We start from the raw sequence: 13021 nt of genomic DNA, 5'->3' as shown, positions 1-13021 counted from the left end.
ATCCATTCACTAGAGAGCGGTGACATCACTGAGAATGTAGCCTATCCATTCACTAGAGAGCGGTGACATCACTGAGAATGCAGCCTATCCATTCACTAGAGAGCGGCGACATCACTGAGAATGCAGCCTATCCATTCACTAGAGTGGTGACCTCACTGAGAATGCAGCCTGTCCATTCACTAGAGAGCAGTGACATCACTGAGAATGCAGCCTATCCATTCACTAGAGAGCAGTGACATCACTGAGAATACAGCCTATCCATTCACTAGAGATCAGTGACATCACTGAGAATGCAGCCTATCCATTCACTAGAGAGCAGTGACATCACTGAGAATGCAGCCTTTCCATTCACTAGAGATCAGTGACATCACTAAGAATGCAGCCTATCCATTCACTAGAGAGCGGTGATATCACTGAGAATGCAGCCTATCCATTCACTAGAGAGCGGTGACATCACTGAGAATACAGCCTATCCATTCACTAGAGAGCGGTGACATCACTGAGAATGCAGCCTATCCATTCACTAGAGAGCGGTGACATCACTGAGAATGCAGCCTATCCATTCACTAGAGAGCGGTGACCTCACTGAGAATGCAGCCTATCCATTCACTAGAGAGCGGTGACATCACTGAGAATGCAGCCTATCCATTCACTAGAGAGCAGTGACATCACTGAGAATGCAGCCTCTCCATTCACTAGAGATCAGTGACATCACTGAGAATGCAGCCTATCCATTCACTAGAGAGCGGTGACATCACTGAGAATGCAGCCTATCCATTCACTAGAGAGCAGTGACATCACTGAGAATACAGCCTATCCATTCACTAGAGAGCGGTGACATCACTGAGGATGACTCAGTCTTTCATGGTTTTTTCCAGGTCTTCTGTCCCCAAGATCATTCATCTGGAAAAGGGTCCTGATGGCCTTGGGTTTAGTATTGTTGGAGGATACGGGAGCCCGCATGGAGACCTTCCGATATATGTGAAGACGATATTCTCCAAGGTAAATGATTGCAGAGCATTGGTCTATAGATGATATTCGTGTCTGTGGATCCTTGACATTGAATTACTGTTATTTACCACGTTTATTTTATCCGGAATGTAAAGGAATACTTCAAGGCTAAATGAACGGTGCGGAACATCTGCACATGCACAGCGCTGCCACCTGCTGTTTGATGCAGGGAACAGCACCGTTCTAGTTTACCTCTATAATACACAGGAGGAGGGTAATTTCTTTCCCTCTTTATTGGCCACATATAAATAAAGCACGCTTGTCATTATAACCTGGGCCTGCAGCCTCTGATTACTTTCTCCCTTTCATTTACAAATCCATTGTTTCCTGTTGATTGTACCAAATCTTCAGTGCAAATCATGTGCACTGCAAATATTCAGCTGCTAAATGCCTAATCCCAAGCATTTCAGTAGAGGCGGCTGTGTGCACCAGAGAAGCCTGGATGCCCTACATTTTTGTACTGAAGGTTAGCCCGGACCGTCCACATTACCGGCCACTGACCTCTCTGCACCCAGTGATGTCTGATGACATAACATCAGACATCACTGATCTAATATATAAAGCTGTGTGTGTGTGTGTGTGTGTGTGTGTGTGTGTGTGTGTGTGTCCGGGATTGGCATCTGCACCGTCGCAGCTACAGCCACAAAATTTTGCACACTCACACTTCTTGACCCCGAGAGCGTCATAGGCTATGTTTTGAGGGGAAATTTTAACCCCGCGCTTTAGTTATTCACCAAAAAACCAGCCTCTATTATAGCGAATGGAGCTGGGAGCCACAGTGCAGCCAGAACTTCAGAAGAATCCGCAGCCACGACCTTATATGGAATGTTGGCGTGTCAGAATGCAGCCAGGGAAAGAGACAGACAGACAGGCTAAGAAACAGACATAGACAGGGTAAGAGACAGACACAAAGAGACAGACTGACAGGGAAAGAGACAGACCAGGAAAGAGAGAGACAGGTTAAGAGACAGACACAGACAGGTAAAGAGACAGGGAAAGAGACAGACAGACAGGCTAAGAAACAGACATAGACAGGGTAAGAGACAGACACAAAGAGACAGACTGACAGGGAAAGAGACAGACCAGGAAAGAGAGAGACAGGTTAAGAGACAGACACAGACAGGTAAAGAGACAGGGAAAGAGACAGACACAGGGAAAGAGACAGACACAGACAGGGAAAGAGACAGACACAGACAGGGAAAGAGACAGACACAGACAGGGAAAGAGACAGACACAGACAGGGAAAGAGACAGACACAGACAGGGAAAGAGACAGACACAGACAGGGAAAGAGACAGACACAGACAGGGAAAGAGACAGACAAAGACAGGGAAAGAGACAGACAAAGACAGGGAAAGAGACAGACACAGACAGGGAAAGAGACAGACACAGACAGGGAAAGACACAGACACAGACAGGGAAAGACACAGACACAGACAGGGAAAGAGACAGACACACAAAGAGAGATATACAGAGGGGGAGACAGACACACAAAGAGAGATATACAGAGGGGGAGACAGACACACAAAGAGAGATATACAGAGGGGGAGACAGACCGAGAATGGGAGAGAAACAGACTGTTACTATCCTGGGGAGTGCCGGGTGCTATGTTGTGAGGCGAAATTTTAACCCCGCGCGTTCCAATTTACCAATCAATTTTGCCCCTATCTACATAATGGGGAAAAAGTGAAACGAAAAGTGTTGGGGGCAAATTGACAGCTGCCAGATGTGAACAAGAGGGACTTAAAGAATGAGAGTGATGGCGCCAAAGAGTATATACCGTACAGTTCCTAAGGTGGGGCCCCGACATGGGATACTCGCCACACTCGGGGATATGAATACACACACAAAATGCGCCACACACTACCACGTACATGAACACATATACCACCCTCAGCACACATCTCACCACACATACACCAACCTCACCACATAATCGCCCTAAACACACACAAGTCTGGGATTATCCTTCACAAATAAAAATCTGATTAATAAGAAGCCAAACTACAAGCACAACAAATGTACCACATAGGAAATATGGCAGCTGTCAGTCACATGACCTGTCTATATGTGTATGTGTGAGCTCATATATACTGTCAGGGGGAGGGCTTTCTGTTGCCTGGAGATTTATCAGGCTGCCAATAGCAACCAATCACAGCTTAGCTTCTATTTTGCTACAGTTAATTAATCTGAGCTCTGATTGGTTACTATAGGCAACAATTTAATAATTACATTTCTATCTAATTGTTTTGTGGTTTTTGTGTGCAGAATACATTTTTGTTAATACATTCTATTTTGTTAACAGCAGTTATTAACCCGGGCGAAGCCGGGTAGTACAGCTAATAAATATATATATATATATATATATATATATATATATATATATATATATATATATATATATAATTAGCTGTACTACCCGGCTTCGCCCGGGTTAATAACTGCTGTTAACAAAATAGAATGTATTAACAAAAATGTATTCTGCATATATATATATATATAATTTGCCTTAGTCTGTCTGTCTGTCTTGCTCCAAAATTGTGTCCTTACGGTGACACAAAGCTGATTGGCCGCTCGCCTCGGCTCCGCCCCCCCACGGATTGGTCGCTCGCCTTGGCCTGGCCCTGCCCTCCGCATGGATTGGCTGCTCGCCCCGGCCCTCCGTACGCATTGCCAGACATAACCTTGCGCTGCTGGGATCGTGACGGAGCCGGTGAACGCTGGTAACCATTATACACATCGGGTAACTAAGGTCCCTTACTTAGTTACCCGATGTGTATCATAGTTACCAGCGTACACCGGCTCCCGGTACACATGTGCAGGGAGCCGGCATTATACTCCTCTCCCCCCAGGACTACTCCTCCTATTACAGTCTTCCTATTATACTCCTCTCTGAGTATAATAGGAGAACTATTATAGCATGGGGGATGTAGCACGATGGGGGATGGGGGGTGCGCAGCATGGGGGATGTAGCACGATGGGGAGTGCGCAGCATGGGGGATGTAGCACGATGGGGAGTGCGCAGCATGGGGGATGGAGAACGATGGGGGGTGCGCAGCATGGGGGATGGAGCACGATGGGGAGTGCGCAGCATGGCAGATGGAGCACGATGGGGAGTGCGCAGCATGGCAGATGGAGCACGATGGGGGGTGCGCAGCATGGGGGATGTAGCACGATGGGGAGTGCGCAGCATGGGGGATGTAGCACGATGGGGAGTGCGCAGCATGGGGGATGTAGCACGATGGGGAGTGCGCAGCATGGGGGATGGAGCACGATGGGGAGTGCGCAGCATGGGGGATGGAGCACGATGGGGAGTGCGCAGCATGGGGGATGGAGCACGATGGGGAGTGCGCAGCATGGGGGATGGAGCACGATGGGGAGTGCGCAGCATGGGGGATGGAGCACGATGGGGAGTGCGCAGCATGGGGGATGGACCACGATGGGGGGTGCGCAGCATGGGGGATGGAGCACGATGGGGGGTGCGCAGCATGGGGGATGGAGAACGATGGGGGGTGGGCAGCATGGGGGATGGAGCACGATGGGGGGTGCGCATCATGGGGGATGGAGCACGATGGGGGGTGCGCAGCATGGGGGATGGAGCACGATGGGAGGTGCACACCTCCCCCCAACACACACACACACACACACACAGACAACGCTGCACACACACAACACCCAACACACAAACACCGCGGCACACACAAATATACGCACATACCGCACAACACACACCTCCCCCCAAAACACACCACACCCACACACACACACACACACAACGCTACAAGACACACAGTGCTCCACAAACAACGCAACACACATACAACACCGCTCTCACCCCCCGCCACACCCAGACAACACCCAGAACATGTACAGCTCCTACACAAACACTTGGTAACTACAGACAACAACATCTATATATATATATAACAAAAATCATACATTAACTACACAATACGTAAATTCTAGAATACCCGATGCGAAGAATCGGGCCACCTTCTAGTGTATATGTATATTTATGTATGTATATATAGATAGAGAGAGAGAGATATTGTATATATTATATACCTGGATTGCTCCACCTCTCACCTAACATTATTCTGCATTTAATAGAAGACTTTGGATAGATCAATCGTCTGTGACCACCTGAGCTGTGGCCCCCGGCGTTAGGGCCCTTTTACAGCTGCTCACTGCAGATTTCTGTCGCTTTAGGTGCAGGACCTCGTATGATCAGTGCAATTTTCATGTCATAAATCTAGTACTTGTTTTATGACTTTTACGGTCTTTTGGATCCTTTTTGATCTACTTCTTCATTGTTACCCCAGGGCGCCGCCGCAGTGGACGGAAGACTAAAGCGCGGAGACCAGATATTAGCGGTGAACAGCGAGAACCTGGAGGGCGTCACTCATGAAGAAGCCGTGGCCATCCTGAAACGCCAGAGGGGAAACGTCACCCTCACTGTGTTATCGTAGTCACCGACCATCGAACAGTCAGATGTGGTCAGAGGCCAAAGTCCTAGGCAGAATATGACTGTGTTCTGCTGGTATCTGTAGTGCCACCACTGCTGGAAAGCTGTGGACGGTCTAGGACGATCTGTCATGTCATGATCACGACCCTGCTACCTTAAGATGATTAGTCTTCCAGCCGAGTAGAATATGAGGCTATTGTGCGTCCTGTGTCACCGCTGAATCACCTGCGATCCGTCCCCCCTCCTGCCTCCGTCCCGGCACCGTTGGGGTCTGTGTTATATTCGCACTATTTGGATGTAACCGATAGTGAAACGCGTTGGTGCGTCCACATTGTCACGTGTCTCTTCTGTGCCTCCATCTCCGGTGCTTTGCTAGTCGTCTTCCTTACACACAGCCCCATGTAGCTTCGTGTTTTAGCTCTACATGTTTCATTCAGTGAATGGAAGCGTTGGTGCCGAATATTTGTCCCAATCCAACAGGCACAAGCACAGGGCTGGTTACAGTGCATAAGAGCTCGTCCATCAGGTTTTAAGCCCCTGTATGTTTCCATTCACTGAGAGCATGCAGAGATCTTAGAGGAAACACAAATACATGGTGTATTAGGCTGCTTTCACACGTCCGGTTTTTGTGTGCGGCACAATCCGGTAAAAAAACGGAAAGAACGGATCTGGTTTGTGTTGCCGCCGGATCCATTCTTTCCCCCATGGACTTGTATTAGCGCCGTATTGTGCCGCATGGCCTTGCTTTGCATCCGGCTTTTGCCGGATCCAGCGGCCGGATGGAACGCTGCTTTTTTTGTCTCCGGCAAAAAACCGTATGGCAGCGGATCCAGGGCCGTGCGGCATGAGTTACAATGAAAGCCTATGGGCGCCGGATCCGTCATCATCTAGCATATGATGGAATCCAATGACGGATCCGGTTTTTTGAACTGCGCATGTTCAGTAGCACAAAGGATCAGTCAAAAAAACAGAAGGAACGCATGTAAATAACTAATGCAACGGATCAGTTTTTTTGCCGGATCCGTTGCGTCAGTTTTTTTGCGGGATTGTGCCGGATGGCAAAAAACGGATGTGTGAAAGCGGCCTAAGAGAGAGAAAAAACTGCAAACAATTTGGCGTTCAAAACGTGTACATTCTCCCTTTCAGCCTAAACACTGTTTGTCTTATTTGTCAATTTAATTCTACCTGGTTACTTGAGAAATCTTATTGTTTGTATGTTTTTTACTCCGTTTTTCTTTTTTCACATCTATATCTGCTGGTAAAAGTTTGTTCGTGTGAACCACTGCAAACAGTCGCGCGTTCATCAGTCGCAGAGCAGAATCGGCACATTAGCTTTGGATGTGACTGGGGGACAAAATTACAAATGTGCATCATCGATGAGTGAGACTCTGGAGAAGTGATACATTGTGTCCTTGCGACGCCGAGTCTGTGTGATGTCTTGCTCATGTTTCGCTCCAGACCGGACACAATGTATCCGTTTTTCCTCGGAGTGTTTCTTTCTCAGAGAGTAGTTGTGTGTAAGGACGGCGGATCGTTCTACAAGGCATCGACATAAGCGGCTGCAGCCTCATTGGCCACGTCCTCGGAGATCGTGCACTGAACCGATCGGCACTTTCGCATTGTGCTGCTGACAGTCGCCATATCCCCCACATCTGTACACGTCTGTCCTGTCCGGGTGTAATCTATGGCCGCCCCGACCTGTATCTGTATATAAGGCAAAGTTATATTCTATTTAAGACAAAAAAAAGAGCTACTTTTCAGAAGTCTATGGATAATTTCTGAGCTGCGCTGCTTTATTCTGGTGAAGAGATTATTTTTAATATTTAATTTTTTTTTTTTAATTTTTTTGCTTAGTCCACTGGTAATGAAAGTAAATGAAAGGATTGTACAGGCTGAGCGCAAGTGAAAATTCACCCCTCATAGTCGGCAAATCTAACCCTTGACCTTTATTTTCTTTTGTTTGAATTTTTGCTGTCTGGAAACCATCAACAAGCAGACGCTTTTGCTGTTGCCGGATCCTGTTTTTGGATATTCAATAGTTTATGGTTTGGGCCGTAATGAGTGTTGGGTGTAAGACTGCTGGACCCGGCTTCACATGGAAAATCACTCATTATGAAAATCACAGATCTGTAAATGGCAACTTGTTGATGGTTTCCAAGAGGAAAAAACATGCTAGAAATCCTAATGATCCGATGGCATTCGGCGATAAGGATCTGTGATGCTCAGTTTCCATTTAGTAAAAGAAAAGTTGATAACCTCCAGCTTCAGATTACATTTCCGAGATATGACATCATTCAGTGATCAGGATCCGTCAATAGCAGCTTGATGACCGTTTCCATTTAGCAATTGAAAAAAAGTTACAATAATAAGTTAAATCGTAGCAATATATTCCATCATTCGGGGGTGAGGATCTCAGATCTGTAAGTTGATAAATTGAAACAGTCAACAAGCTGCTGTTACCGGATCTTTGATTCTTCTCATCCTATGATACAATGTATCTTTATAATCTTTACCTATTCTATTTGAGTTTCACTATCCACAAGCTGCTGTTACTGGATCTTCGATTTTTCTCATCCTATGATACAATGTATCTTTATAATCTTTAGCTTCTATTTCACCTATTCTATTTGATTTGCTAAATGGAAACTGTCCACAAGCTGCTGTTACTGGATCTTCGATTCTTCTCATCCTATGATACAATGTATCTTCATAATCTTTAGCTGCTATTTCACCTATTCTGTTTGATTTGCTAAATGGAAACTGTCCGCAAACTGCTAATGAGAAAGTAGATATAAAATAGAAGAAAGCTGGAGATTATAAAGCTATATCACGTGAGCTGCTGATTACGGATCCTACACTAATAAAGGCCGAGCTTCACTTTCCATTATTGGCCTCCGTTCAGAGCTGGATCTGGAGAGTTAATGATTGTCGTAGCAGGGCTGCGGAGGAGGAGGACATTTTTCTACGCACACCAGACTTGCATTTATTGCCAAACTTCGTATATAGAAGAAGGTTCCTACCCATAGGAATGCAAACCCTGTGCTCACATCTGTGAATGATGTGAGTAGTAGTGCGTTTAGGTGTCGTCCTCCAGACTCCGCTCACCTTTTTTGTGTTTTTGTGTTTTTTATTTTTGCATTGTCTGACCCGTGCTGTGGAAAACACGTCCATTCTTGAAGGTTGGCACCTGAAATTACACTACTATTGGTTCTATTAACGGTGGCAACATTTAAAGGGATATTCCGAGAAGTTGCAGTTCTTACCTGTGCTGATAGCTGATAACTTCTACTTACCAGAATACCCCTTTAAGTACGGATATATGTCATATTACACCAGAGAAAAGGAGAAAGGACTGCAAGCCCTGCTGGCCTAGCCTTACAGAGTTATGTGTATGGACACGTATTTACCACTAGAGATTGATCCGCTCCAGATTGCAGCTCTGTGATCATCTTTATGAAGCATGTGCCAAATTCTGCGTTCCGTGATATTGGCGCAGGGGAGGATTGCGGGGTTTTCCCTTGTGAATCGGCCTGTCCCTTTCTATTTGTAGGGTCACTCGTCTGTCTTCTCAGGTGATTTTCTTTTTGCTGTTTCTAGGTTTGTTACATCGGGGCTGATTGTATCTATAGTCCTGGAATCCGATCATGTGATCAGAATATTTTATTACGCTTATAAGATTCTAATAAAACGTTTCCTGACAGTGTGGTCCGTGCAAAGTGTTGTCCGGTCTAGCAGCGGTGCGCCCGTCCGTGCCGCCTCTTACCTGCAGTAATGGCGGCGAATAGGGTAATGAATGATTGGAAACCCTATAACATCCAGTCTGTAATGTAGTCGTGTCGCCCACTGACGGTTGGGTCTGAAGAGCCAAGTGATGGGGATCAGGTAAGTAATTGGGGCTGTGTCTGTCCATTGTAGCTGGTATTGTATGGATTGCTCTGTGATGGGGCACATTGTGGTTGGCGCTATATTGGGGGCACATTGCTGGCTATGTAAGAGGTTTCACTATTTGGGGGACACATCAGAACCAGGCAAAAGGAGAGGTTTAGGACCCCCTGCCCTTGAGGGCCCCACTCTGATCTTGGCAGGAACAACCCAGACTTCTTAGTGGAGATGAGACCGACCCAGAGCCTACATTCACCTATGTATTAAAATGAATAATGCGCCCCCTTGTGCCCAATATATGCATATTAGACCACTTTGGTTATAGCACAATGTCCAAGCCCAGAATTTACCACTTCAAAGTGGGTGAAATAACAAAACGGTGACCCCAGCGAGCTCATCATGGTGTCTTCATGCACATTGTGTCCCATAGAGAATAACCATGAAGTCTGATTCTTGACTGTGTGCTCATTACCAGTCTTCTCCAGGACATGGCGCACTGGTCATTTGTGCCGCTTCATGCATGTGATTAATTTTCTCAAGGTCGTTTATAATCACCTCTGCGGATGAGATCTGCCGCTGACCCGCAGCCATTTATACAGCGCCGCATGTAACCTCTTCACAATCGATTAAACCCGTTCTATATAGTGTTCACAACGTGTCACAGAGGATTATACATCGGAGGGAAGAAGTGGAAGCCGCCAATCAGCCAAAGGAAAGCGGGTGCAGAGCGGCCTCCGGAGCATGTCTGTTATACCCCCTATATATAGATCCTGTACCCCCATAAGACCACCAAGACCACCTCCTACAGCCAGGACGTGGCATTAGCGTGGTCAGCCGGTGACTGGTCACATAGCCTATATTATTAGGGAATAACCCATGCTGCTCATAAGTGAGGGGTCTGCATGAGGTCACACAGGGTAATGCAGCCCTTCTACCGGAGGGGGTAGTTAAAGGGGTTGTCTACGTCTATTATATTGATAACCTATTCTTGGGATCAGCGTAAGATCCATGGGGTCTGATGGCCTGCACCCCTAATGTTCACCTGTTATCACCTCTGGGGGCTGATGGCCTGCACCCCTAATGTTCACCTGTTATCACCTCTGGGGGCGGATGGATGTTATTGGGGAGCAGAAATGCCCAGCCCCATACAGTGTGGATGCTGCCGTGTACCACAAATCAACAGGATAGGTCCTCAATATCAAAGTATATTATTTTATGCCAGACTGACTTCTCCTATGATTCTGGGGTGTGGTAGGTGGAAACATTAGGGGGAGTAATAATGATTTCTGCAATACACCCCCTCCCCTATTTACACCACTTTATACAAAATGCTGCTAAGAGATCAGATGCGCTAACATTATCCCCCACTAACAAGTGGTTGTGGAAGTAACAGAGGCACAATTAGTTGTTTTTCCTTATTACTGTCACATCTAGAGCTGCATTCATAATTCTGCCAGCCTCGTGTTACCAGAATATCTTGTGGCTTCTGCATATACAGTGTGTCCACCCATATCCTGTCCACCGCCATTAACTTGAGAATGGCGGCAGCTATAGGCATAGAAGTGGTGTCTAGGTATAGTAAAGTATCCATGCGCTACGCAATGAAACCACCTATAGCGCCACCTGGTGGAAAACAACGGAGTTAGCATTTTTATCTTGAAAACGGAACAAGATAGAGAGAAAAAAGTGAATTACAAAGTTGTAGGGCATCATCAATTCAATACGAATCAACACCTATACCTAGACACCACTTCTATGCCTATAGCTGCCCCCACTCTCAAGTTAATGGCGGTGGACAGGATATGGGTGGACACACTGTAGATTGTAGTCCAGATTCTGTAGATAGATGCAGAGCTGTAACAATCTTGGTCGCAACCGGGACCCGAGTTGGAGTTGGGCCCGCCAACCCCAGCACCTACTTCAGCTGGATGTGCATCCGAGGGCGCACATTCAGCTGCAATGCATCACGTTGCAGAGAGCCGCCAGGTCACCAGTATGTTGACTTCAGGAAGGCTCTTGATTAATGCAGTGCTGTCCGCCAAACACTGTCATGTTTTCTGTTGGAGACGTAGTTTGCACAATTTTTGTGCATATCTGAAAAACGACAAATCCTGCCAGGATGGAGGCCAGAAAGTGACCACTGAGCCTCCGATGGCCTCAGTAACGTGAATGGATTCGTCAGGGTTCCTGTTGGAACTGTTTTTCTAACTTTCCTGCAGAACACGCAAAGCAGAAAGAACTGCATTAATGTAATATAAGATTTAGTCAAACTGCAGATTTAGATTATTTCCCCGCAGACATCACAACGCTACATTTGTCTTTATTGAGGGAATTTTCCATGAATAAGAAACCTGGAATCTGCAAGTAAATTGTAGGAACATCATCGGTAATTGAGGAGCGCTGAGAATCCGGGGCGATCGCTCATGTCCTAGCAGCCGCTCCGTGTCTGTGCGAGTCCTCGGGTATATTGATCGTGTTATCACACTGTGACCAAGACGAACGAGAAGAAAAATCCATACTCCGAGATCTATATGTGCGGAAGGACGGAAATGAAGGTAACTAGATATATGGAGAGAGAAATATTGGATAAAATAATGTCGCATCTAATATTAGCCAAGACTTTGTTAAAAAAAAAAAAAAAAAAAAAACAGTTTCTGACACATTTCTCTCAAATATTATTTTCACTTTTTTTTTTTATAAAAATTTTTGTTACTTTCCACTAGTGATGGGCGATCGTGCTCGAAGCGCTTAGTGCTCGATCGAGTATCGTGGGTGTTCGAGCTAAATGCTCAGGTCCACATTCTGTTACCTGCCCTGACACATCCACGGCCACCCCAATCCTCATCATCTGCAGGCAGCAGACATCGCCCCACAACCACCGTCCCATCTTCCTGGACACCACAGTCCACATCATCTGCAGGCAGCAGACATCGCCCCACAACCACCGTCCCATCTTCCTGGACACCACAGTCCACATCATCTGCAGGCAGCAGACATCGCCCCACAACCACCGTCCTATCTTCCTGGCCACCACAGTCCCCATCATCTGCGTGCAGCAGACATCGCCCCATAAACTCTGTCCCGTCTTCCTGGCCTCCACAGTCTCCATCTGCAGGCAGCAGACATCGCCCCATAACCTCCATCCCGTCTTCCTGGCCACCACAGTCCCCATCATCTGCGGGCAGCAGACATCGCCCCACAACCTCCATCCCGTCTTCCTGGTCACCACAGTCCCCATCATCTGCAGGCAGCAGACATCGCCTCACAGCCACCGTCCCATCTTCCTGGACACCACAGTCCCTATGATCCACGTGCACCTGACATTGCCCAGCAACTTCCGTTCTGTGTGCACCATCCAAATGTTCTCCCCCCGACCAAAGTAACAGTGCGGTTAGCTCCGCTCAAGCCCCCATTCTGGAAAATAGTTCCCCTGACATGTAAGGAGTTGCGATTACTGTCACCCACTACCTCGAAGACAATGTGATGTGATGACGTAATGCACTGTTTCCATTAGGGTTAATTGATTTTGTCAGTTGGAATGTACTTAGTTCGGCATGGATAGGGTTAATTTTTGAGACTGAATCAGACTGTGAGGAAATATATGGGAAGAAGAGAGTTTCTTCCTCGGAGCTGACGGTTAGTAGTCCATGAGTATGACCCCAAG

The 13021-nt window shown here is 46.8% G+C and overlaps 1 protein-coding gene across 2 annotated transcripts in view; it reads left to right on the top strand.

Annotated features, from left to right (window-relative positions):
- The window catches only part of PATJ (PATJ crumbs cell polarity complex component), a 272880-nt gene extending 263705 nt beyond the window's left edge, over positions 1–9175 (top strand). For both annotated transcript variants that reach the window (XM_075320380.1, XM_075320379.1), the window contains 2 exons: positions 879–1002; positions 5333–9175. In XM_075320380.1, coding sequence (XP_075176495.1) covers positions 879–1002; positions 5333–5479 — 271 coding nt within the window. In that variant the 3' untranslated portion in view covers positions 5480–9175. The remainder of the gene's footprint in view (positions 1–878; positions 1003–5332) is intronic.
- The last annotated feature ends 3846 nt before the right edge of the window (positions 9176–13021 follow it).

Source organism: Anomaloglossus baeobatrachus, chromosome 8 (assembly GCF_048569485.1).
Source record: "Anomaloglossus baeobatrachus isolate aAnoBae1 chromosome 8, aAnoBae1.hap1, whole genome shotgun sequence".
In the NCBI taxonomy this organism is placed as follows: Eukaryota; Metazoa; Chordata; class Amphibia; order Anura; family Aromobatidae; genus Anomaloglossus; species Anomaloglossus baeobatrachus.
This window is presented reverse-complemented; position numbering and strand designations above follow the sequence as displayed.